The sequence below is a fragment of the Drosophila rhopaloa genome, unplaced genomic scaffold (genome assembly GCF_018152115.1).
Source record: "Drosophila rhopaloa isolate 14029-0021.01 unplaced genomic scaffold, ASM1815211v1 contig_3, whole genome shotgun sequence".
In the NCBI taxonomy this organism is placed as follows: Eukaryota; Metazoa; Arthropoda; class Insecta; order Diptera; family Drosophilidae; genus Drosophila; species Drosophila rhopaloa.
In genome coordinates this window covers 21,732,892-21,760,674 of record NW_025335123.1, presented here as the reverse complement: position 1 = coordinate 21,760,674, position 27,783 = coordinate 21,732,892, and the positions used below count along the sequence as shown (strand labels likewise).

At 33.1% G+C, this 27,783-nt stretch overlaps 2 protein-coding genes across 5 annotated transcripts in view; one reads left to right on the top strand and one right to left on the bottom strand.

The window, feature by feature from the left end:
• LOC108039340 (serine/threonine-protein kinase tousled-like 2) overlaps window positions 1-8,745 on the bottom strand; it is a 72,318-nt gene extending 63,573 nt beyond the window's left edge. The window contains exons 1-2 of the mRNA XM_017116304.2: window positions 8,254-8,745; window positions 6,789-7,069 (exon numbers count right to left, since the gene is read on the bottom strand). Of these exons, the coding sequence (XP_016971793.1) occupies window positions 6,789-6,860 (72 nt within the window). The 5' untranslated portion in view covers window positions 6,861-7,069; window positions 8,254-8,745. The remainder of the gene's footprint in view (window positions 1-6,788; window positions 7,070-8,253) is intronic.
• Window positions 8,746-9,541: 796 nt separating this feature from the next.
• LOC108039346 (ras-related protein Ral-a) lies at window positions 9,542-26,817 on the top strand. Of its 4 annotated transcripts, XM_017116320.2 has the most exons (6): window positions 9,543-9,799; window positions 21,167-21,349; window positions 21,598-21,758; window positions 23,061-23,235; window positions 24,796-24,919; window positions 26,202-26,312. In XM_017116320.2, the coding sequence occupies exons 2-5, from the start codon at window positions 21,197-21,199 to the stop codon at window positions 24,910-24,912; spliced, it is 606 nt and encodes a 201-aa protein (XP_016971809.1). In that variant the 5' UTR covers window positions 9,543-9,799; window positions 21,167-21,196; the 3' UTR covers window positions 24,913-24,919; window positions 26,202-26,312. The 4 variants fall into 4 exon arrangements, with proteins under 4 accessions (XP_016971810.1, XP_016971811.1, XP_016971809.1 ...); XM_017116321.2 differs by lacking the exon at window positions 26,202-26,312 and having other exon boundaries at window positions 9,542-9,854; XM_017116322.2 differs by lacking the exon at window positions 26,202-26,312 and having other exon boundaries at window positions 9,542-9,871.
• Window positions 26,818-27,783: the final 966 nt, after the last annotated feature.

Sequence of the window (27,783 nt, the reverse complement as noted above, 5' to 3'; positions counted from 1 at the left end):
TTATATAAATATGTATAATGCGCTGGCCAACGGTTCTCATTATACAAAAGCCACACTTACACACATACCCACACACGCGCTTGAATTATGGTGTGTGTTTGTGCGTTGAGCTGCATATACTTAACGCATATTATATTAGTTCCTGGTCTATATGCAAGCGCTCCGATTTATGTATACATATAATATACACCTCAAATTATTGCTGGCAGCTTCTAATCTGGTCACAAAACCATTTGTACCCCCTACTCCTTCACAAAAATGCAAATTAACCAAATTAAAAAGTTGAAAATATTGGGTTGTAAAGGTATATCAAATTACAAGGGAATTAGCCTGCCACCTTCAGCATATTAATTAATTGCGACTAAAACGTCATGAGTGAAAGAACTTAAAGGAAGCGACTAATGGTTCTATTATATATTATTTGTCTTTCAATTTGAATTAGCTAAAGTTAATTTTCATGTGAAAATTGTTGTAGGCAAGAACAATATTGTTTATTCATGAACAACATAACAAAAATTTGATTTTATGGAAAACCTATTGAAATGGGACAAATGAGCTTAATTTTAAGCCACCATCTGCAAAAATTTCCTTCTAGATTCAGATTTGATCTGACCCACACAACGTATACTTAATATTTCATAAATAATACATTAATAATTGCGCATACGCCGCGTGTGCAACAAAAACATATTAGTATTATACAGAAGTCTCAGCCAAACTGTCTTTTCTTTTGCTCCCCCTTCCTACTGCCCTACTGCTTAACCCCTTTAAATGAATTTACACTTACGTGTTTTTGTGTGGCCACACACGGCGTATGTGTTATATTAATAAAATACCACAAAAAGCGGAAACATATAAAAAGGTTGTATATTATTACATTACATTGACGAGTTTAGTCCCACTAGAGGTCTCTTTTTAACGCTACAAGGCTAATAGATTGTTGCAATTTTTTATTTGCACAGCACCTCAACGCCACCTAGCGCCGCAAGCCTGCAGTTCCCTTTGTTAAATAAATTAAAAAATATATAACCAAATAGGAAAAAAAATCAGCAATGGAAAACAGAAAGGATAACAAAGATGTGTGTGTTGGCTACTGGAAAAGTGGCAGGAAAAAATGGGAAAAATAGGGAAAATAAGGCTAAGGGTGTTATGCGTGGGCAGCCCCGCCCCTTCTTTTTTACCCTCCCACCCAGCTAACGCCCACTCGAAGTATATAAAAGAGAAACATGCTGAAAATGCTTACATAAGCACGAAGAGGAGACTCTCGAGGGGGTTTACGAGGGGGTGCTTTTGCGCACCACCCAAATCCCCTACCAAAAAGAAGGAATTTTTCCCAGTGTATGTGTGAGCTGCATACATTAACAACAACAACAAAAGCAACGACAGCCACCGTAAATATTGAAAAATTCCATATCCGTTGTGATGTCAACTCATAAAAAAAAAAAACGACAGATGGCGGCACCTACGATTGTACCCTGAAATCCCCCTCCCCCCTTTAAATCCTCTCTATAAAAACCCACCAGCCAGCGCTCCCCTCTTATCTCCTTTATTTCAGCACAAGAAAAAGAGAGAATAAATAAAATAAACCGAGAAAAAAAATATATAGACACACACACACAACCATACACATATCGCATTGTCCTCTAGGGGGCGCCAGTGAGCCGCAGTTGTCGTCGCCTTTTGTGGGCATCAAAAGCCTAAAATCTCCCGAAAACCCCAACCTACTTCTAGGTTACATATTCCCCACCCACTTTTTCAGCCCACCAAAGCTCGTAAAACAAATTTCACCCAGAACGAGACAATTTTCCCTGATTACAAAACATACTTGCTTATAAAAATCGTTTATGTAATATGCAAGCTTAAGAACCAGTAAAGTGCCTAATTTAATCAAAAGTTCCATAATTTATTATTTATTATTTTTAACATATGTATTATTCTCTTAAATTAAACTTTTAAAAGCCCTGAGGCTTAAATGTAAGTAATTGCTAAGTGTGTGTAAAACGTATCCTTTTTTGGTTGATCTAAAAGTGTTCTCAATTTATTTTAAGTATGGAATTATGGAAAGTGAACTTTAAAATCAATAAATGCAATAAAACAAGGAGCAATAAGTTAAGTTAAGTCAACAAAGTAAAATATAAATGAGAAAATTTCATTTGGCCCACATTCTAAAATCAAATCATAAAACTACCATCCGATTATCATTTAATTTTTCACAGCTGTGAACATTTTTTCAGCATTTCATATGAATTTTTTTTTTTTTTGCATAGACTTGAACTCGGTCCCTTTTTGGTTTCTCTTTTTGGTCTCTCTTTTTTGATGCCAACTTCTGTTAAATAACAGTCATTTTTGAGAGACGTGTCGTTTTAACAGCTCAAACGAGAGAAAAAAACACTTTTTGCATTTTAGGTCAGGTTGGAGTCGCAAAAATCTATGCAGCAGCAGCGACGCATGACTAGTTTTTTGCCTTTTCCACTCCCTTCTTTGTCTCCTACTTTTCCCTCTTCTTTCTTCTTCTCTTAGCCTTCATCGCCCCCTTCTTTGGCCTTTTCTTCTGTCGTCGTGAGCAGGCAGCGTATAATTTTCATGGCAAGTTCATTGAACTTGCGAATTTTTTTCTACTACCAGTTTTTTTGAGTTGTATTTGATTTTTTTTCTACGTTGGGAAGTCCAAGTATTAAGTGGCCAAAATAAGAAGCCGAAGAAGAGGAAGAGCGAGAGAAAAGAGAAATTAGGTTTTCTAGGTGCGCCACTGAAAAATATTGGCGATTTGTATCAGTTTTCTTTTGTAAAACAATTCGTTGGTAAAAGAAAATTTTAAATTATTTTTTTAAAGGTATTTCCAAACTTGAACATGTTTTATTTAAAAAAAAAAATAAAATATTTGATCGGATACTAAATAGAAAACATTTCTGCTGATATTATCTGGGATCTAATCTTTTTTAATATAGTCATATCTCGTTAATATCTTTATAGACTTATTTATAAGATTTTTAACTCATTAGATTGTTTTACTTTCTCTTAAATTTTTTCTCACTCTGACTACATTTTTTTTCCTTGTTCGTTTATTTTTCAAAAATATTTTCCGACCATTTCCCTCTACATTTTTGCAGTTATCTTTTGTATTAATGGACTAACCTTAAAGCGGCTCATTTTCCGCTGTTTTACTACGGGCATCTCGGCTGGTTTTTCTCTCTTTTCCTCTGTTTCTCTCCGTCTCTCTAGCTTTTTCCTTTTTTCGGTTTGTGCCTTTTTATTTGCAGAATTTTTGTTTATTTTTTTAACTGATGTTCTATTCCAGATTACAAAATATAATTTGAATTGATTTATTAAATATAAACTTTATTTTTTTTGATTTTATGATTGTTTATGTTTTTTATGATTTTCATTTCATAAAATATTATATTGGCGGTATTGGTATTTTATTGTTTTACTGTCTTGTCAACATTAAATTTTCTATCATATTTGATTTTTTTTTAAGCTGTATATTTTCTATATAATTTGATTTTTAATGCCATTTATTTTATATTTCATTGCTTTAGGATAATTTGAATTTACTTTTGTAAACAAACATTTTTTTAAAAATATTTATTTCATATTTTGGATTATATCTTTTTTCATTTAATTTAACTATCTCGTAGTCTGTTTTTTTTCTTGTGGTTTTGCCGTGGCACAAACTTTCCCAGTTGTTTTTTTGAATTTCTCGTGTTTGCTTGTCGTTAATTTACATTATTTGTTTGAACAAATATAAATTTTAAAATTTTTGTTTAGCACTTGCAACACTGCACGTAAAAAAATCGTAAAAAATATTTAAGAGAAACTTTTTTTTTTCGCTCTCTTTAGTTTTTCTCGTCTCTTGCTCTCTCAGTCGCGCCGATGACAACAACAAGCGTTGATGCGATAACGATAACGATAACAGCAGCGGAAACCGCGAATGTGCAACGCCAACTGAAACTCCATTGAAACGCGTGGAAAACTGAAACCCGCTGGAAAAACCGCTTTTCCGGTTTCCCTTCGTTTTTATTTTCCTGTACGTGTTATGTGCCTATTTTTGCTGAATTTATGTAGGTCTTTTTCAGCTTTTTTTGTTTGCTGCTTCTGCCGGCGTCGCTGATTTTGCTCTGCTTTCTCTCTTTGCTTCTTCTTCTCTCTTTTATTTTCTCCTTTTTCGCTTTTCTGCTATGCTATTTGTGTTGTTGTTGTTTCAACTGGCGATAAACGACAACGACAACGAACCGCTTACAACTGCCGGCGAAAACGTCGCCAAAAACGCAGCTTCGTTTTCCTCTGCCGACTTCGCTGCCGATGCCAGCGTTGACTGCGGCAGAGGCAGCGACGTTTCGCGGATGCTGCCACCGAAATGTTGCTCCTTTTTTTCCGTGAAATAATCCTTACCCTTCTTTTAATTACGCAACTTTTATGCATGTGAAAAAAATAGCTTTTCTTATTTGTAAGCTAAAATTGCTTTAATTTTTGCCTTTTATTTAAACAATGTCAACAAAAACGGTTTGTTTTTTTATTGCAGCCATTTTTCTTCTCTTGCTTTTGTTTTATGAAACATTTTTTTTAAATATTTATTTAAAAAATTTTTTTTTATAAGTACTTTTTATTTTTATTTTATTTCCTGGAAAGAAAAAAGGCACAGACGTCGGCAGAGCGAACAGCGCCCGACCTACGACATTAACAGAGAGAAAGAGAGCGCGAAGGAGAGCTTAGAAGAATGCGAAGAAGAAAGAGAGAGCCGGCAAAACTGTTAACTTTTTTCAGAATTAAATGAGAGTATTTGCTTACAAAAATTCTCTTTCTGTTAACATGCGGAAGTTAGCTGTTTTTTCTATTATCGCTCTCTGTTTACCCTCTGTTATCGTAATCGCGAAAAAATCTAAATAAAATTTGATCGAGATAATTTTATATAAAACATTAGGAACTAAAAAAAATTTAATTTTCCATCCTTCTAAGCCGATTTTTCCTTGAGAGAGACACCAAAAATTATAATCAAATCTGGTTTCTGGTTTAATATTGGATTACATACAGTTGCGGCCAGCAAAGTAGTAATATAGTAGTAATTATATAAAATATTTTAGAGATACAACTTGTGTATAATTATCCGGGTAAATCTTTTATAAACTTTTAAAGACTACGACCATAATCCTAAACAATACGTTGTTGAATGCCTAATGATACATTATCTTTCGTTGGAATATTAAACAAGATTAAACAATGTAAACTATTTGTTAGTCAGTAGAGCTAAGAACATAAATTTCTTGTTAATATTTAGTACTTATTTGGCAATCCGGCAGTTTGCAAAATTGTTTGCTATCTTCCCCCGATTTTCCTCTTTCTCATTCTACTTTTGCCGCTGAACGTTGTTGCTTATCAGCTGTTCTTTTATTTGTACTTTCATTCCATTACACACGAAGTGGAGGAAAACGTGGCAAAATGCTTAAAAAGAAAAGCAACCCAACCAACATAAAAAAAATACCAAAAATGGGTGATTTCAGGTGGGTGGTGCAAAAATGCCTATCTGTGTGTGTGTGGTCTTCTCCTTTATGTATTTGTATGTACTGCCGTGCATTTATGTATTGACCGTACATATTTGCCAAAAGTGTGTGAGTGACGAGATGTTGACAACAACAACAAGATGAGGGCCATGTGTACGTTTGTGGTAGTGCTGCGATTAAGTCTTACACTGCAAAAATAATATTCCAAGCTCAAATTATATACCTATTTTTCAACTCCTAAATGAGGTTAGTTATTCAACTAATTTTTAACGATTTATGTATAAACAAAGATTTGCTTTCAGAATCTTTGAATTAAAATAGTTTTTTAAATATTTCCTCATTTAAGAAAAAAATTAATTTTTAATTAGATAACAATATATTGACAGGTAAACAAATTGTTTGTCACATTTTTTTTAGTGTACATATGTACCAACAAAGAGCAGCTCCGAAGTGGGTGGGAGATGGGGAGATGGAGGCTTGGAAATGAGGGCTGAGCATAGGCACCCACCTTTTCCCCCCGTTTCCTCCCACTTACACTCCCATATACACACACAGACTCAACTTTGCATTTTCCCCGCAATTTCCCTCATTTTCCTTCCAATTTCCCCCCACTTTTCTCGTTCTTCCTTTTGCCAATGCTAATTTATTTTCGCTTTTTCCACATTTTCATACCTCTTCTTGCGCTTCAACAAAGCGGCACAAAGCCAAGAAAGAAGTGCAAAAAAAGGAAAAGATGGAAAACATCAAGGGGGAAAAAACTTCGGAAAATCATCTGCAACAACAACCGCATCTGCATGTGCATCTCGACGAAACAACAAAAGATCCAAAGTGCAATAACCGTTTGCCATTAACCCTTCGATGGCCCGGAGGCCAACACATTGACAGCCAATCGCCGCGACCTATGCAAAACCATATACACAGTAAGAAAATTAGTGAATTTCCCAACATATAAAACAACTTTTTATAAAATATCCCATGACTGAAAAAAATCTGAATAAAAGGATTTTAAAAGATCTGAATGATAGTGTTTTTATAAAACAGTTTTATATTAAAGGTCTGAAAAAGTTTAAAATAAATTCTCATATACTGTTTCGTTCAATGATTTCTTTAGAATAGTATTCTAATAAAATATTTTTTTTAAATAAATTCAGTAACAACAAAAGAAAGATCTTATCTAAGTTTAACCCATAAAAAGATATTTTAGAAAATATCTGATAATGTTAAACGTATATATTTGAAATTGTAATATTTTTATTTATTTTTTCTATATATATTAATTTTTGGACTTACCCTCACTCCAATGAACCTGGCTTCCAAAAGCTCCTGTTTCCGTGGATTGAGCGACGTTTGAAATTGATCCATTATTGCTTTTTGATTATTATGTCAGATACGAATTTTGGGTTTTTATAAATTCAAAATATATCAGTTTCCTTCTAAAATTTTGTCTGGTATAAGTTTTTGAATGTTTTACTTATTTAACATTTTAATAGTGATTTTATAATCGATTGCATTTGTCGGCAATAAATGTGACAAGACTTGTCAGAGCCCTGGCAATAAAATGTTAAATTCATCTGAAAATAAAATACAAATTAACAATTTAGAATTGTTATATTATGCCATATATTTTTGGCCCACACTGTGTGGCTAATAAAGGCCTTATCTTAAGACATTTTCTTATCAACAACATTTGGGTTTTATTTATAGCACCAAACAAAAAATGAACAAAAATAATGGTACGTAAATACCAAATCAAATCGTGTTTCAGTTAAACGTTTTAAGAAATATTTGTGAGTTCAAAGATTAAAAACTAAAAGGAATGTAAGCAAAAAATTATTCTTATCAGAATGAATAAAGGGTATAAGAAGGTTAAACGGGTTTTTCTGGAAATGGTGTTCTTTAAATCGGATGCCAAAACTAATCGAAAACTTCTCTTAATTTCACAGGCACACAAAATATAGTCTATTAGTCAGATTTTTTTAATGGCCGATTTATTAAATTGTGAACTTTTAGACTGACCTAATGTGTCAAAGCGATCTTTTTATGCAAACATTTAAATGCACAGGTTAAAAACAGTATTAGTTTTCGTTAAAACAAATTTATTCACTCTTTTTTGTGTTTATTGTGACTTTATTTATGCTATTTATTTCCTCATTTGAAACCTTTTTAATATTAAACGTAAAGTTCAAATATCGGCTCAAACGACAATATCTAATAAACAAGTTAATTAAAAGATTCCAGGCATCCTAGAGCTTTATTAAAATATATCCAAATAGTTTGAATTTTGAAATTGAACCGACATAGCCAATTAAATGTCTGTGAAATAATCTTTAAGGGTCAATCCCAAAGGTTTAAATTTTCGTAAAACTAAGTATTGTATTATTAAGAAGTTTTTTGTCTTTCCTTAGAGTTAATTTTCAAAGCTACAATTCAACAACACACATTTTTTTAACTTTAATTTTGTAATACAAGAATTTATATTAAAAAATATTTAATTTGTTTAACAGCACATGGTCCCCCTAAGGGTTAATCCTCCAAGCTCAAATCACAATTGGTTTTTTGCCTGAGTCTTCTTCTTCCCCATCTTCTTTTTGTTGTTGCGTTGCCTGCACACGAGAAGAATGAGCGAATCAAAGAGGAGAAGATAAAAAGCCCAACTAGACCTACTAATTGGGATATATATATATGTATATATCCGTATATACAGCCACGCCTCTAACTGCCCCCTAAGCACACACACTCACATAGATGTACGTACATTTCGTTGCTTTTTTTAATGCCTCCTGTTTTGGATTTTTTACCGGTATTTTTTTGATTTTGTTTTTGCGAGTGTATTTATTTGCTTTATTCTTTTACTTTTTGACAGCGTGTGTGTGAGAATAAAATCGCCGGTTGATTAAAACAATAAAGGTTTTTACAACAACAATAATAACAATAAGACTTTTCACTCGATTATCGCTGTCCTGCTCGCACTCGCCGACTTCGCTTTTCGTTTTCTTTTTCTTCTTTTTTTTGTCGTTTTTGCAAAAAAAAAAAAGCGCTGCGAGGTTAAGTTTGCAAATTTTGCGAATTGTGCGATTTGTATGGCTTTTCCGCTTTTCACACAGCCACTGCCGGTACACAAGGGCTAAGGGCCATTCGTCATTATGCGTAATTTGTGTTTACTTCGGTTTTCCACAGCCGATTTTCGTCTATTTTGTCACAGTAAAAAAATATTCACAAATATTTCACACGAACGCACACACGCAATTCGTCGCTCAGCTGGTATTTAGTAATATACCATCATTTATTTACAAAAAATACCGAATCTGGTTTTGGAAAGGCGACATCTTGTGGCGGAAATCGGAACTATGAGTGCGCTAACATACACAATTGTGCATGTTAAACTAACAGCATCTGTTGAGGAGGCGGTTTTAAATCAATTGTTTATTTTCCTTTTAAAATGCGTACACAAAAATTATAACAAGAAATTACTGATTGTCTTTTGATAAAACATATGTACGATGTACATACATACATTCGACTATCTACTACATATTTTGCGTGGGAACTTAATTTTAAACATAGGTCAGCATTATTAAAGTAAATAAATTCGTTTCAAATTTGAAATGCGCGCCTTTCACTCCCGTCCTTGTCACCAAATGCTGAGATTTAGTGAAGACTGCAGACTGGTCACACTTTAACGGTTTACATTTTCCGATTGGCAAATTATCAAACACACTCTGTTGTTAGCGGAGACATACCCCGCAGTTAGCGAGTACACACTCCTTTTTGGGGTGGGAAAACATCGATGACGCTGGAACTGGAGTAAAATCTAACAGAGTGCTTAAGAACTGGAGTGGAAACTAACAGAATGGGTACAAACAGGAGCTGAATCGTTAACAGTGCGCAAGAACTGGAATGAAATCGTTAACAGTGCGCAAGAACTGGAGTGGAATCGTTAACATTGTGGTGAGTTTTTCGATAGGTGGAAAAACACCGATGACGCCTTGCCAAACATCGATACCGCTGATAATTTCAAAATATCGATGGCAGAAACACTGATGTCTCCCACCGCCGACGGCGACGGCCACACTAGTTTTTTTTTCCGACTCAAGCAAATCCATTCCTTTTTATTGCGGCGTGCGGCAAAAAGAAAAATCGAAAGAAAACCGAAAGGCAGCCAACCTTATTGTTGTGATCCGATCCCGATTCTCCCCAGTCGCGATCCTAATTTTTTTGTTTAGTGCAACACGGTGAGGGGCTTGCACACCGACAACAAACGAAGCGGCAGCCCAAAGCGGACTCGCAAAACAAAAAACGAAGTACGCAAAAAGGAGAATAAGAGAAGCAGCGTTTTACAACTACACCAAAATAAAAGTGATTACGCACATTTCGTATGTTGTTCTTGTTGATTTTTGGAGTGCATACATATATCTTTTTTTTCCATAAAATTGTTTAATTTGCTAGAAAGGTACATTAGACTTTGTTTTAACCACAACATTTGTAAAAGCCGCCAAAAGTCGCCGTCCAAAAGAAAGTGTGCGTGAGAAGGCAAAAAAAAACCAAGCCCAAAAGTGAAATTTCTCTCGGCCTTTTTGTTGGTTTTTTTTTTTGTGGTATGCCTTGTTAAATATTTAAATCTAAACTAAATAAAAGGCACTTCGGCTTTTGTGTGTGCTTCATTCAGCAAAATAAATGGAGAGAAGAGAAAGAAGGGAGAGGGAGAGGGAGAGAGAGCCTTTTATCAACGGCTATCAGCGAAAATATTTGTTGCCGCACCCCGCTTGACCTTATTCTCTCTCGCTTCCTCCTTATCCCTCTCCCTTTCCTCTCTCTTTATCACCCTCTCTTTTTGCAAGGTGCAGTCCGCCCGCATTTTGCCCGTTGACTCATACATACAAATTCCAGACACACACACGCACGCACGCACACGCCCCTTCCCTTTTCTCCCCTCTATCCCTTTTTACTTTTTGGGATCGTTTTGAGCCTCTCTAAATACAGTTTACCGTATTTTGCGGTATTCTCGCCAAAACTACAATTATTTACTTTTAAATTAATGACAAAAATGGTATTTTTATCTAAATTGGGATGTAGAAGTAATAATAATCGTAAAAAGCTCTGCCTTAAATACCGGTATTAGTTGAAAAACTCTCAAAATATTTTTGAGTAAAAACAATATATTTTTGCTAATTTCAATGTTATCTTTCAAAGTTTATAAATGAAAAATTTTTATTTTCTCAGAAATTTTTTCTAGTTTTTATCTAGAGTAACTAAATATTTTTCCCAGTATTGTGGCAGCTGTATTTAATCGACTTATAAGGTTAATTTTGTATAATACGTGTTTTCTTCTTCTTTTAATTTGCGATTTCTAAGAACATTTTGTGGGATTTTTATCATTTAAAATACACGAAAATTCTTAGAAACCGTCTTCTTTTAATCTCAGTTATTTTGTGAGATCGTTTTTTATGGTATTCGCTTTGGCGCATTTGTCGCATTTTTTTTTTAGCTCACTATGACCTGTTTTCCGCTTCTTCCCCGTTTCCCCATTTTTCTTAATCTTCTCGAACGTGCCAATTTTTGGACTTTGTTGCTAATCAGAAAACCACTTTGACATTAGCGTTAGATCATCATGATCGTAATCGTTAAGTCGCTTCAACTTTATCCGCATTTTCATGTTCCATCTTTTTTTGCATCACGTTAAAACCGCTAAAAAAATGTAAAAAAAACTGGAAACGTGACATGGAAAAATGGTTTGAATTCATGTTTTACAGTTTTTAATTAAGCTCAAGTTCAAGTTCAATTTGTGTGCCTCCTGGTTTAAATTTAATTATTTTTTCTTCTGACTCACTCCTTGATAATTCCCGAACAACTTGTTTTTGATGTGTGTCACAACACCATTATATCTCCCCTCGTCCTCAAGTTTGCTAATTATTATTTGTTTGTTTGGTTACCAAGGGGCGTCAAAAGCTTTCAGCAATAAAACGAAAACCGAACGAGGCGAAAAAGAGAATTATGCAAAATAATGCGTTCTGAGTTCCCCCAAAACTGAACCGTCGAACGGTTGACATACGGGATGGGAAATCGGGGGACCTCGGGGGGTCTTGGGCTATTGAGTTCATTGATTTTTAAATACCCCCTGTAAAATAACAGTAGAGCATCAGGTAATTTGTTTTCGCACCAGGGGTGTAATATGATGAAAGAGCCCCCTAATTTAAAACCTCCTAGGTATTTTTCGGTATTTAAAGTCTTTTAATAATAATAAAAAAATGGTATGAGGGATTCGAACCATTTTTTTTTATAAACTTTAATGACGAGCATTTTGTTTGTAGAAAGTTGATTTATTAGTTCAAGTTCCCTAGAAATGATTCCATGGCAACCAGGCTATAAAAAATGAGCCACATTTACATTCAGTTTGTTTATTTATATTCCTACAAATTAAATTGCTATTAAACCCCTAGAAATAGAGGTATGACAGGCAGATGCAGATAAAATAATCTGATTTAATATGAAGTCCCAGTTAAAATTTATCCCGAATTCTAGAACATGAACTTTTAACTTGAACTTTATGTTGACCTCCTTGCTTTTTACCTCTGACCTTTTTCTAATATAATTCTCTGTCAGGTGAGAATAGATTAACGACAAAGGTAGCAAAAAAAAAAAAAGAATCTAAAAGCCACTGACTCATGATCTTAACGATCTCTCGCAGTGACACAGTTTCTATATAATTTTTTCTCATCTTTTGTTCGGCATCTCCGGCAGTTGCTAACTTGGCCCAAAGGCAGAAGATAGCGCAACTTGCCAACTTAGCCCAATTGATAGCCATCAAGCTGTGATTTGCTCTAATTTCAGTTCTAATGGGAGTTCGTCAGGGCAGACAAATCAGAGAAATGAGTTTCTTTTCAAGACTCTATTATGGCCACATAAAAGTTTGTTTTTACTTTGTTATAGATGTTGCCCTAATGCAGGGTTGATGTACACTTAATTTACTTTGACAGGAACGCAAGAAAAACTCCATCATAATGTGATTTGCCAAAGTGAAGAGTTCGTTTTGATAAAAGTCTGATTAATTGGGTTTTTATGATGCCGGAATTTGGAAGTCAAATGTCTGTGAAATACGTTTTATACCCTAAGCTTGTGTCGAATGTGGTGAATCGAATTGATGCAGATTTAATCGGTATAATGGATTTATAAAATTACAAATTTATTTAGCAAATTTTAGTGGTTTATCTTTGATGTTTATTAAAGAATGATACAAAATTATTTGATTTAGTAATTACATTCGCCTAAATATAAATTGCTACTTACAGATTATAAATTTGTTTAATGAAATAAATTTCTTATTAAATGATCATTTGATTGCCACTCTTTGATCTTTAATTTCCTTGTTAATGCATTTAACCTTTAGAGATCTTCTCGTTTGTTTATCTTACGATACTCGACAAATTCGCGTAATCATTTATTTGTTTGCCCACTTAAGTTTGTTACATCATCGTATCAGCATCTTCAAAGTTCTCTACCATACATACCTTATTCAGGTTTTATTTTTGTTGTGAATTTGTTTGTGTTCAGGTTTTCAAGTGTTTCTTCATGGCTTTTGTTGTTGGCTTATCGCATTTGAACATCTTTTATCACAGCTGACTATGCCTAGGTTTTAATTATGCTCTCCTCGCTTCAGAAAACACTTCCCACGCATTGTTCGTATATGTACCTACCTAGTTTTTTATATTCCACTCCGGTGTGAATTAAGCTTTTATTTTTTCTGTGTGTAGAGTATAGCTATCGCTATCTCCAAAGGGGATCAAACTTGTTCGGCCAAATAAAACACTTTGTTCATGGCTCTGAGCCACGCATTTCGCTTGACAAGTTTTCCTTAACTGGTGCAAAGAAAGTTGTAACAAAAAGTGTTCAACAAATGAACAAGTTCCCCAACACTTTCTCAGGGTAAAAAAATATAGTTGGGAATTTCGGGGAGGGGTCAGAAAAATGTACAATAGTTCAAAGTGACAGGGCCGCAGAAACAATTAAACAATGCATTAAGCTGAGAAAATAATTAAGAACAATTGCAGTATTATCAATACTCAAACAAATATGTATATATTATATTTTAAACCCCAAGATATAGAAAACGAGTACTAAAAAATAAAATGATATATTTAATTCCAAATAATTAAATAGTATGACGAATACAATTTTCGTTTTAATAATACGATTTTTAATCATAATTATTCTTAGTAAATAACATCACGAAATGTTACAGCATACATGCGAAAAAAATGTGAAATAATTTGCTATCTGATAATATTATATTTATCAACTATGATTTAATGTCTTTCAATATATTTTTGAGCTATTTTTTTTTCTTTGTGTAGAAGCAAAGTTTCAACTTGACATTGAAAGTATTGTACACGACTGCGCAGCGGCGTCGAAATCGTTGACTAAATGCAAATTTAAAGTGTATTTTGTGACTCAGCTAGAAAAAATTTCAATGAGAGTTATTTTCATAGTCAATTCATTCGAGAATGTAGTGGTTTTTTGTCCATATGAGTAATTGTTTGTTTTTAATGTTACAATGTTTTTGAATGTGTCTACGGTTTAGTGTCATTTTGTTTGCCTTTATCACACAAGTGCATTGAACTGAACTAACGGAGAATGAAATGGGAAAAGTTCACTTGCAGAGATTTCTTCTGCTTTATTAATGCACTCTGTACTCCAATGCCATCTCTCTCTCTTACTATGCCACCCCATCTCTTTTCCACTTCTTTTGAGTACTCAGACCTGCATTTAATGATGTACAAAAAAAAGAATAGGAATAAATAACAGATTGTACTGCTAAATTCCCACACAAAGTCAAAGAAGTTGATGACAAGTTGGAAAAGAAACGAGTATAAAAAGAGACAGTATTATGCGTGCATTTTCCTATCTTTTTCCTGCACATATGCACATATGGCAGTTTATTGAACTTAATCTTGTGCGGAAGTTTTACAAAATCACGCCTCTACACTTTGGAGAATGCAAAAAAAAGTACAAATAAATTAAAATAAAAAAGAAGAGCAGCGACAAGAAATCGCGCTCTGCACTTGTTGTAAATTCTACAAATGGCGCAGCAAAATAAATAAAAAGGGGGAAAAGGGGCAAAAACTTGGCAGAAAATTAAACGCCATCAAATAGCAGCCAGAAAAATAAGGAGGCGTGGCATTTGAAAGGGATTTTAGCATTTCAATTGCTCAATTACGCTCGGTATTTCGTTTATCTGTTTTAGTTTCTTTTTTTTTGGGCTCGAAGCAAAGGAATTTTTTGCCATAAAATCGTTCCAGTAATTACCATAAGCTTATAGGATAGTCTTATAAACATTTTCTGCGGTCTATAAATACTGCTCTTTTTCCCCATTCCGCATTAGTGCACTTAGAAAAAATTCGGCTAAAATTCGAGGCAATTCAATGAGCTTTGGTCAAAATATATTTTATTTTATTTGTCTATGGAAATAAAGTAACGCTTAAACAATATTAATAATATGTTCCATTGTGTAATGCAAAATATAGGAACTTTTACAATTATTCTCTTTAGATAAATCAAACTTAATGTAGTAAATTTTGAATCAAATAAAAAAGGTTAATCGTTTTTAAAAATTAAGAAACAAAATATAGAAATTAATGTCGTTCCAATTTTTTGCTCTCTGCATTAACTGTAACTTTGTTAACCACAAAATAGCCCCAAGGTTATAGCCAACAAACCACAACAGCACGGGGGCAGTCAAGCAACAACAATAACAATAATACCATAACAACGCCAACAAGGCCTAAAGTAAACTGAAATAACTAAAAATATATCCATTAATTTAACAGTTAAGCTTGAAATGGAACTAGCAAAACAAAAGAAAATAGAGAAGATATAACAGAGCAAACATGGAACTCTGACACGATTTTGAAAAAGCACACGCAACACGCATCCGAAAGATGGAAAATTGTTGGCTTAAAATATAGTAACTGAGGATAAAGACCCTTATAATACCCAGGCAAAAAAAACATAACGAAAAAATATGAAAAAATTGGAAAATAAATACAATATTGGGCCTTTGACCCCAACTTTACCAATTAAAAATGAAAAGAACCTTACAAAATCACCCTCAACATTTTGTAAAACTAATATAAATCTTGGGGAATACTAGAATAACCTCTGGGACCCTAACCCTCCCACCTGATGTATGTACAGACATATGTATATGTATGTATACTTTTCAGCTGTCATTAGAGCAACCACCCCCCACTAATGCTATAATGCCAACATAAAGGCGAAGGAAATTAAGGCAATGCCAAAGGCCAGAAACACGAAGAGGTGACAAAGAGATGAAGAGGGGGAGCGAAGAAGGTATAAAAGGCACGTTTTGTGGGAACTGGTAATAGCGGTAAACTCGTAGACTTTCGTGCACTTTAAGCATTATAACTAAACTCTTCGAGTTGCACATGCCACACATCACGCTTGGATAACCACCCATGAAAAAGGCTAAAAAAATACGGTAAACGCTTGATACAACGAATCAAGGATAGCTATTCATCGATAGTTTCGTTTGTCTCGATGTTTTTCCATTTTTTATAATCGATAACTTTATTCTTTTTAAAAACATTAAATAAATTCAATCGAGACTAATATCTGATTTTAGTTTTATTTTGGTAAAAAGATTTATTATGTTTGTTATAGCAGAATTAAAGCTTTATTTATTATTATTATTTTTTTATTGTCAAGCAAATATTTAAATTTGACATAAATCTATCATTATTTCGAAAATTTACATACCAGGGTAGGGCTCACTGTAATAATAAAAATAAAAGCAACCGTGGCTAAAGACCATGAAAAGGCACCAAAAACTAAACTCGAAAAGGAGAAGACGCTGAAAACTGACGTCATTGGCAATCCACCACCAAAATAATAAAAAAGGGGGGATAAATGAAAAAGCCAAAAAGAAAAAAACAAAGGAAAATTCAAATCGAAATCGAATGGGAAAATAAGCGAAACCATAATATGAGTAATAAACAAATCGGACACCCAACGGAGCCGGGAGATTAAAAAAATAATAAAATATATGTAGCAAACTATAGAAAATGTGCAGAGAAATTGCGAATTGGAAAAACTTCATAAATTCTCGCGATCGCCGTTTTCTTCGGTCTGTTCAAAATCACTTGGGACCAAATAAATATCGGCCAAGCGGTTCGATTATTCATACTAAATAATTGGCCCAGGGAAAAGTTCACTTCAAGTGTATCAATTGGAAAAGGTAGTTTATATATTGTGGGGTAAAAGTGCAAACATTGTTGCCGATGAAAGTACTATAGTTTGTGGGCTCGTTCGCGCGAAAAAAGGTGAAAGGAAATTTTATTTTCTTAATTAAACTAACAAGTCTTAGATCTACTAAAAGATTAATGCCCAGTTTAGCTAATATTTTATGATTTTTTTGAAAACATAACATGAAAAATGATTAAATTAAGATTTCAAAAGAATCAAGAATGAAAAATATTATTTAAAACGTTTGAAGTAAATTTGTTTATAAAATTAAATGCATTGCGGATTGAGAACCAACGAAAATATACATTTAAATACAAATATTTAAAAGAATGTTTATAAGAAAATGATTGTATTTCTAAGCCAAATCTAGAAAGTATTTAAAATTTCCGAAATTAAAAGCTTAAATAACATAAAAAAACGGCAGAAAGCGTTTGAAAAATAATGTTTGAAGTACAAATATCTGACAATGATTAATGAGCTTATAGAAAAATGAAATAATAACACGTTGCTGTCTTTTTTTTTGTTTTTTAAATTGTAAAGAAACATTTATCTATAAAAAAGAATATACAAATATTTCACTGTACCAAAAAATGCAATAAAAGTTATTGAATTTTTATTGTAATGTTTTTATCTTATATTTGATGTTTACAAAATCTTATTTATAAATGAAATTTGAATCTATTTTAACTTCAGATGATTTTCCAGTTTTATTCAAAACGAACGCTTCAGATTATTGATGAATTAATAAACAAAACAGAATGCACGAGTCTTAAAATTAATATTTGATGAACATGAAAGAACCGTTTATGTTGACACACCAAATAAAGGAAACGAAATTCCGTTTTTGTTTAAAATGCAAACAAGAACTTTGGCTAATTTATGCACAAAGCTGGCTGGCTTTTGCGGGGGTGGTGTTTGGCACTAGGATAAACAACTAGACAATGACGTCATGGCAGGTGAAATGACTTTTAGTTGTATTGTTTTCATCAAAAGGTAACAAATGATATTTCCGCAAAACGCATGTGAGCCAAACACAATTTTGTTTGAATTTTTCGTTTTCCGTATAGAACACACATGTGTATAGATCTCTGGTACTTTTATTTTCCAACCCGTTCTATTTTTTGCCCGCCTTAATTAGAGGGAAAATTATCTTTTATGTCGCCATTAAAAACTAAAAATTCATTTCTGCTTTGTTTGGCTTTTTATTATAACAATTAAATTGGTTTTTACGATTTTGGTTTAAGAAACACATATATTTCCACCAGCCAAATGCCCATCGGCAAACAATCTAATCAGCAGAATCACCACGAATTTTTGTTATTTTGCTAAGAAAGCCAAAATGTTTTGTTTGCTAATAGCAAATGCACGAAGTAAAATTTTCAGAATAACAAATAACAAAAGTAGATCAAGTCAAGGGAAATTATTAAGAAATGATTGTATGTTGTCATTAGCTCTTAGCAGTTCACTTAATGTGATAGCTTCGAGTTCTTCAATTACATTTCATAACCGGTAACCGTTTGCTTTGGGAACCATATCTCGTTTAACTCGACGGTTAACTTCCAAGTCAACTTTTTTTTTGTTGCAAAAAAAAGAGTCTTTATCGAACGCCAATATTTCAATTGAAAATGAGAAATTCCTAGGTGCATATGTGCAGCTTTACTATTTTTTTTCTTTCAACTATAAATTCGATTGGTATGCACATTCCGCTTTTTGCACCATAAAATCTTGGCCGTAATGTTAATTTTAGAAAAAGTGCAGTTGCGGAGAAACTCGGTCTTCAAGATCGTAAAAAGTTTTTTGGAAATATTATTATGATCGTTTTATGTGCCCCCTAATTGTTCTGCATCTTTAAAAAAGTTGCAAAGCAAATTGTTGCCAATAAAATTTCTTAGAAAAGAAGTTTTTAAAATATTTTGCAACCTATTTAACATATTTGATAAAGTTATAGATCTCGTAAAAGCTATGGTATTTTAAGAAGAGTGTCAAAATTTACAAAAACATTTAAAAAACAAAAAACCTTCATTTAAAAAAATATTGTTAAAATAAATAATGTATTTTTGTTTTTAGTTTGGTTAACAATTAAAAAGTGAAAGCTTTTAATTAAACTAAAACATTATGAAGAGGTATTTAGGAACTTAAATACTCCCCAGTTTTTCATTGGTCACCAGGTATTTCCACTGTTTTTGCGTTGTCAAGCGTTGCGTATGAGTAATATGCAATTTAACAAGTTTGCTGCCGCTATTCCCAGGTGTTGCTGTTAGCAATTGGCCAACAATCCTCCTTGACAATTCAATTGACTCAACAACATGGGTGTGGGAAGTTTTTTCCCTCCACTTTTTAGACTTTTATTTGCGCTATCTCTTTCGAGCAAAAATTGATTGACGTGCAGCTCTACGTTGATTACTCATACGCAGTGGTGGCCCAACTGGCTGCCTGACTGGCAATTGTTGGCCGTTGTTTCATTTGGCTGGCTGACTGACTTGTTGCCTCCGGATTGATTCGACAGCAGCAGCTGCCCGCTTTCCATTTAATTTTCCACTTTTCCACCGTCGCGTCAAATTGAAAGGCAGCTGAAAAAAAAATGGGAAAAGGCGGAATAAAAAGATATAAAGGGAATCGGCTTATTTTTGGAATACCCTTTTGTTTCTTGGGAGTTTATTTGGAATCTTTTCACAACTATTGTGGTGCAACCAGCTTGTTTAAAAAAACACTTTCTGTTTCAAATTGTCTGTCTGAAGTCTAGACAAGTGTTTGGATATTCTACAAATATTTTATAAGAGTTCGAAAAAGACTTTATTGTAAACAAAAATTTAGCTGTGTTTGGAAACACATTTGCTATTCTGCCTTAAAAGTACTTCAAACATTAGACATACATATAGAAATATTTAAAATAATTTTTTAATAAATCTATCATGTAATGTAAACTTAGCGATTGGCAATTTATTCAAAAGCCATTTTAGATTATTAATAAAAATAGTTATATTGACCTTGGTCAAATTTTAAAACTAAGGGAGATGTGATTCAAAACAAACATATTCGTTCAACTAGTTTGTAACCATTAAAAACCAGCCGACTTATCTCATGTAACAACCATGGAAATATTTTTCGTGGGGTTTGCATTTCAATGATTTCAATGCGGTTAATATTTTTATTGTGTCATTTTTAAATGGATCCAATTTTGTGGTTATTTTGGTAACTTAAATACCCTGGTAACCCTGACTCGGTTGCGGATTAATAACCAAGCTAAGCTGGGAACACATACAGCTTAAATTTCCCACTTTCAGCTTGAATGTTTGAACTCTTGAATGAAAATTGGCCAACTGCCAAATGGCCACGTGTGCCTCAATTTATTTTTTGCCCATTTTGGCTCATTTATAGGGGATATATTCCCCCAATGCGTAGTTTACAATGCCTCAATTTATTGCAATCGATGACGCAGTAAGCGAATAAAAAGGGGTCGGGAATAGAGGGGAATGAATGGTCACAAAAGGCTAATTGCAAACGGCAGGCAAAACAAAAAAAAAAACCCCCCAGAGTCATTTTGGCCCGGTCTGCATTATGCTGTTATATGTTGGCCTTTATGTTGCTGTTGTTGTTGCCTCGCTTCGCCATGTGTAAATAGTTCAATGAACCTTTCATTTTATGCTTCATTTGCGACTCGAACAACGCAAAAGAAACGAGTCACAAAATTCACAACTTGGAAAGTCGAAGATGGAATTACTCTAGTTGTTTATAGAAAAACTATAAAAGTAATAACAATTAAATATGGTAAAACCTTTAGTTTTTTAATACTTATGTTTTCATTTATTATCATTTGGAGTTTAAATTAAAAACATTATTTAATATCTTAATTAACAAACGAACTTTTAAAGTGTTGATCACAATTAATTTAATTATTTAATTATCCTTTACAAGTAGTTGTTGTAATTTATTTATCAAAGAGCGTTTGAAATTAATATCATAAAAACGTGAAAAAATCGATTCTTCAAAAATATTTTATATTATTGTCTAGAAAATACCTCTTGGTAGAGTATTGAAAGTGTAAAAAGTACAATGGCTAGTCATTGACGGCTTTTCTTATTGCCGTCGTTTGTTACGTAACCCCGAGAAAAGCTGAAAAGCCGAGGCAAAAACAATCAGCAAACCTGTGAGCCGACGTTTAACTTGACAGCTCCAATCTTTTTTGGGGTAACACAAATACGATCGTGGTTTCCTTTACAGTTGACCATTCATAACTTGCCATTTACATATACCCATTCACACCTTATATGTATAAACTGCACCCAAAAAAAAAATGGCAAAACAACAACAAGAATTTATTTTTTGGATTTGCTGACAATCCAAACAGGAAGCTCCTATTTATTTATTTAATTATTTATTTGTGTATTTCTGTCTATTTCCCGCATTTGCAGACAGTGCGAGAGTGAGCAGATCCCGCCATCATGAGCAAGAAGCCGACAGCCGGACCGGCGCTCCACAAGGTCATCATGGTGGGCAGTGGCGGAGTGGGAAAGTCCGCCCTCACATTGCAGTTCATGTACGACGAGTTCGTCGAGGACTACGAGCCCACCAAGGCCGATAGCTATAGGAAAAAGGTGAGCAATACTATTATCCGGGGATCAAAAGTCATATAATTATGAGAGATCTTACCCAAAACTCGGAATCCAAAAGGTTTTCTGAATTGTAGTACGAATAATTCCTGGAATATGAACAATCGTACATCAATTACAAGTTTCTTTGTCAGTACTATCCAAATCTAAAAAGTTTTTTTTTTTTAATTTGCAATATGAAAATCTAAAACGATTTAACTCCCTTTATTGACATTTAAATGAATTACCCACAGGTTGTGCTGGACGGCGAGGAAGTACAAATAGATATACTGGATACGGCCGGTCAGGAGGATTATGCCGCCATCAGAGACAATTACTTTCGCAGTGGCGAGGGATTCCTCTGTGTCTTCTCCATCACAGATGATGAGAGCTTCCAGGCAACCCAGGAATTCAGGTGAGTGTGTCAAGCGGCTCTTGGTGTGCATTTTCTTCCTTGTTTTCCCCGCCTTTTTCTCATTCCTCCACCTCTTTAGCATTTTTTCTGAGGTCTTTCGAGAGTCTCGCGTTTTGCGTTTGTCTCAGGCTGACAAGTGTCGCGGTTTCATTTCTCACACAGGTTTACATTTTTGCATCTTCTTTTTTTTTGTTTTTTTGCGCTGCTAATTAGTCACACAAGTTCTTCGGTTGTTTCCCTTTGCTTTTTTTTAGGATGTGCAATAAATCTTTATTCATTTCTTGGTCTGAGTTTTCCATGAGTTAATTGTTTAAAAATGCTATGGAGGTGCTTGATTGTTTTGGGATGTCATTGTATTTTATTTTTATATTCCACATTTTCACTTTATGTATTTATTTGTTTGTTTTTGATGAGTTACTTTGTAATAAATTCCCGACTTCCCCTATTTATTTGTTGAGGATATCTTTTACTCAGTTATTCTTGTTGAAAACAATGTTGAAATGGTAAAATAGTATTTAAGTAAACAAGTTAAAACATATTGCTTGATTTTGTGCAGAAATGCATTTTAAACTATATAAAATTGCACTGTTTTATAATTCAAACATTTAGTATGCCCAAGTGAATAAATCAACTGCCTTTCTTCTTTATTTTTAATCCAACCCTAAGTGTGCCATATCGTTGTCATAACTGCAACTTAAACCGCCCTTTTTGCATCGACCCAATTGAGTTATTCAAACTTGGCAGCTTAATAGAGCTGCAGGCAGATAAATATTACTGAGAAATAGCTATTGGACGTTGACTGGCGACAGGGTGGGACCTGCTTGGGATTTATTCCCCCTATATTTATTTATTCCCTAACATTTATGCATGCCCCTGTCCGTTGCAGTGTGTTTACATAAATATATCTGTTTTCCTTCTGGCTTCAAGTGGAGTGACACACGGACTGAGTCATTTATTCTGATAAGCCTTTATCTTTTAGGTCTGCTTAGGTTTTCATTTTCACATTCGCTAATCTAACATGTATTTGACAAATTCTGTTAAATAGAAAGGTATTTTGATAACTTCAATTATACAAATCAATATAGGTTGTTTAGTTCTTAATACAAAAACTCAATTTCTATTATTTCTTTTAATAATAGCTATAAACAGTGATTTCTGTGAATCATTGAAGATTTTGAAATTCACTGCGAATCTTTTTCCTTCCTTGAGTTTTCAGTTCTGTTTTCCTGCCTTGTTTGCCCTTTTTAATCGTTTATTTGTTATCTGTATATCATATTAATGTAAATATTTTCCATCTGCCAGAGAACAAATACTGCGGGTGAAGAATGACGAGAGCATACCGTTCCTGCTGGTGGGCAACAAGTGCGATCTGAACGACAAACGCAAAGTTCCATTGAGCGAGTGCCAGTTGAGGGCGCAGCAGTGGGCGGTGCCCTATGTGGAGACCTCGGCTAAAACCCGCGAAAATGTCGACAAGGTGAGTAGTGATCCCGCTAGGAAAAATCGTTATTTTTCCCCCGGAGGAGTCACCAACCTAAACAATAGAATACAAAAACTACTATCCATCTGCAAAGCAGAAGAAAGCTCTTTTTGGAAATTGGCAAGCTTAAAGGTTTCTCGAACAAACAAAAACTGCACACAGTTTTTATTTGTTTAACTAGTTTTCCCACATAGTTTATTTAATGTGATTTGTTTTTCTTTGTTTCGCTCACAAAACGAAAACGTCACTGTGTATTTTGAACGTTCTTGCAAGCAAAACACTCATTTTATAGTGTGCATTCCAATCAACTTGTTTCGACTCTCAAAGTGTAGAGCTAGTTGGTGATTAGAACAATCAACAGTATCCCACTGAAGCTTTTATTTATGGTTTCCTTCCCTGGTGCATTTTAAATGACATTAATAATTAATAAATGAGTGATAGGTATTTAACACCAGTCGATCAACACTATCACTTTTTTTAAAAAAAATCTTTCCCTCATGGCGGTAATTTTATGTAAGTTTAAATGAAAATTTTTTTTGTTATTCATATCCCAAACAAGAGTACACATTAATTCCCCATTGAAAGCAAGTTCTTATCTCTCCAAATACAATCTGTCTTTATAGTTGTATACTCAATTCAAGGGTAACATTTCAAGCGTTTTAAATGAAACTGATAAGTGGGGGGCGTTCAGATAACAAGTAGAAAATAAGTCTGGAAGCAAAAACTCATAGGAAAAACCTATTGATAAATTATACTGTAATGGGAAATATGTGAAAACCGGAAATCTTTTAAGCTTTCAAATGTATTCACTTTTAAAAAACATTAAAAATATTGTATACAAATATTTTAAATGGGATCCACAATTAAATTTAAAGTTGTTGTATGAAACTGGTATATGCAAATTTAGGTGAAGTTTAATAGGCAACCCACTGATTAGGATTATTTAACATTAAATGCTGAAAAGGTAACTAAAACGGATCTGTTTACTTTATTCAGATCTCAAAAATAAAAAAGACAAAGCCAATTTGATGAAGCCAATTTAATAAGTCTTGGGAGCTCGGGGCATTTAAATTGCACTTTATAAGTAGGCACATTTCGTAGAAATGTAGTTTTAAGTACCCCTTTTTATTTAACAACTTTAGTTTAAGCTTTTAGATAATGTTGCAAAGAAGAATAGCTAAAATAAACTCTGAGCGATTTATCTCTTAGTGCATTATATGAATTTATCTCCCCAGGCACACATACACATAAGCGAACCACACACAAGATACACACACAAAATTCACACACAGCTACAGCAAAAAATGCACTGCTAAAAATCGTACCCTAATTTTACCAAGCTTTTAAAGTTGTGGCTTTTAACACATACGTTTTTTATATTTTATTTTATAATTTTACTGAAAAATGCCAAAAGCTAATAGAGCTCTATCTAAAAAAAAATGTGTGTGTGTAATTATGTTGGTTCGATCTTTGATCCATTATTTATATATTAAATTTGCGATTACTAATTCTGATGCTGACTCTGTATATGACTTAATTCCCAATCCACAATTACAGGTATTTTTTGATTTGATGCGCGAAATAAGATCACGAAAAACCGAAGATTCGAAAGCCACGAGCGGGCGTGCTAAAGATAGATGCAAGAAGCGGAGACTTAAGTGTACCCTACTTTAGGCATTAGGTGCATACAACTCTTCCACTACCAAATACGATATTTAATATGTATCCTATCTATGAATATATGACCACACCCACTTAACCCGTAGACACTCTAGTTCGTTGCTTAACCCCCAGCTTGATTACTTTCGGCACTCTCTCTATCTCTTTTACTAATAACTTTACCTTGGTTGATTTATCATATAATTTAACTATAATATTCTTTTTCAATTTCCGCTTGTTGGATTAAATTATATTATATTTTTATTTATTTTTTTGCCAAGACTACACAAAAACCTAACACGAGTGTATTTAAAAAATGCATTTACTTTTACCAGAAAGCTTTAATCTAATCAATAGACTGGATACATTTGGGATAGAGCTGGAAAAACATCGATAGGAATTTAATAGTTGTCGATTATGATTTGATGAATGTTATACGAATGTAGAATCAAGATATACATTTAATATAATTAAGTATGTACATATATATAATCCAAATTTGTTCTGTGCCTTCGCTTTAAACTTAATATTAATACCCCAGGGCACGTTTTCTCGCCCGTATGGTAATCAAAAGTAGGTTTTAAACTAACAAAACGTATTGAATTTAACAATTAAAATAATATTTATTATCAATGGTTTTCCAGCTCTAGTAAGGGGTTCTTTACTTTTAAATGTTTGAAAACATTATTCAAATGGTTAAGGAACTAGTGACAGCTTAGATTTTGTTACAATTTAAGAACTTTTACATTGGGTTTCTAAACATAATTTCTGAGTTTTCTAAAAAACTTTTTCCAGTTGACGCTAACACTAACACAAAAAGAAACACACAAATGTACATACACGCTTATACAAACACTTTTCTAAAGCAAGATTGTTATTTGAAGCATTTCAATTTTTTGTTGAATCTGCTTTAGATATATGCCTGATATTTTGACTTCATTTAATTCGGTTTGGTTGTAATGTTTACAAACTTTCTTTTGGTGTATGAAAACCACAAGTAAAACGAAAGGAACAGGGAGATTTTCAGCTAATAAAATATAACTTAATGGATAATGTTTAGCACTCTAATTTTTCTGGAACTCATGTTTTATTAGTAATGAAAAGCCCTGTTCTCTGATGAATAAGGAAAGTTTATGACACTGATTAATATTTTTTCTTTTGATCTTTTCTACTTTGGTTTTAGCAACTTTTCAAAATTTCTGTATTTATAAAAAAAAATAATTTAACCCTACCACCTAAACAAATATCAAGGAACACTTTTACAAATATAATATAAAACTAATAAACCAACTTTGTTTATCTAGGTATTTTATGATCTAATCAGGGATATTTCATCGCGTAAAAAACAACGTCAGACGGACGTGAAACAGCCGCCGAAGCCCAATTCTCATTGCTGCCAACTGCTGTAGGATGAACAACAACAACCGACAACAACCATATGATGAACAACAAAAAACTGCAGCAGCAACAACTTGGAAAACAACAACGGCCACACGGATAACACCAACCACAAAATATAAAAGATGGAGAACAGAACCAGAACGATATGTTAATATATAATTAACTTAGAGAACACCAGGACACACAAACACTGCTGAGAATATCTAAATTATTTGCCACACTTAAAAATCAAACACCACGTACTCCAAGTTAACTTGCATTGTAATATACATAAATATATTATTTAGGAAACCAATTTCCCCAAGAACATCAAATGAAAAGCACATAAATTCTGTCATTTAGTTTTCGTTTTTCCTCTTCAATTATCGATTTTTGTGTTGCCCCCACCCGTACAATAAAATGTTAAACAAAAACTAAAGCTTAAACTTATTAAATATAACCAATCTTAGAAACTTAAAGAAAACAGTAATAATTATGCAATTAAATAAATGCTATAGATATTTCTCTTGTTTAATTATACATATGCATACATTTTTTTGTAATATTTTAAAGTTTAATAGCGAAATGCAAACAACACAAACCAACAAGAAACCACACAGAAAAGCTTTTTATAAATACATCTAAAAATATATATTTAAATATATTAAAAATAGTTTAAAGTATAAAACACTTAAAATGCTAGAGAAGAGAAGAAAAAGCAAAGGAAAACGAAAACAAAAAATATCTCCAATTATTAATTGTAAACGAAGTGAATCGAAAGAAATTTTTAATGCAATTTTTGTAATTTTCTAAACCAAAAGCAAATGAGTAGGAATATATAAAAAAATACAAATGAAGAATGGGAAACTAGCGTTTGTGACAAGCTTTGGAGATTTTTTTTTATTAATGGTTAATTTTTCACGCTGAAACACATCCAATATATATTTAGCAATAACTCCCGATTGATTTGCTTCTTTGTTTACTTTTGTAAAACTGCATTCTGTATTGTAATGTTTAAGCTATTATTATTATGATAATTATTATTATTAAATATATAAGTTATATATGCAATTAATTAATGGTTGGTTTAAATGTTGTATCAAGCATTTCCCTCTTTTCCCCTGTGAAAACTGTTGTGAAAAACACGAAAACGTGGTCACAGACAAAACCCTCAACCATTTATTTTTCTCCCCACGGACACACGCATATATCCAACATAAAATCAAGCAACAACCCGCATTTTTTTTAAATAAATATATATACATAAATTATTATTACGAGAGTTAAAACAATGGCGATTGAAGAGTGTACGTTTAGCTTGACTCAGAAATAAACCGAAAAATATAAGAAATAAAAACAAAATTATTTGTACTTAATGTAATTCAACGCGGTATGAATTTTGGCTAAAATATTTTTCATAAATATTATAACCGAAAAATATTATATTTATTTTCTGTGAAGATCAGTTGATTGGAAATTTTGTAACAGATTCAACGAGCTGTGACA

Excerpts from the sequence above, each read along its gene's own strand:
- LOC108039346 (XM_017116320.2), top strand. The coding sequence starts at position 21,197 with ATGAGCAAGAAGCCGACAGCCGGACCGGCGCTCCACAAGGTCATCATG. Across the intron at positions 21,759-23,060 it reads CAGGCAACCCAGGAATTCAG|AGAACAAATACTGCGGGTGA; the intron begins GTGAGTGTGTCA and ends TCCATCTGCCAG. Across the intron at positions 23,236-24,795 it reads CCCGCGAAAATGTCGACAAG|GTATTTTTTGATTTGATGCG; the intron begins GTGAGTAGTGAT and ends CCACAATTACAG.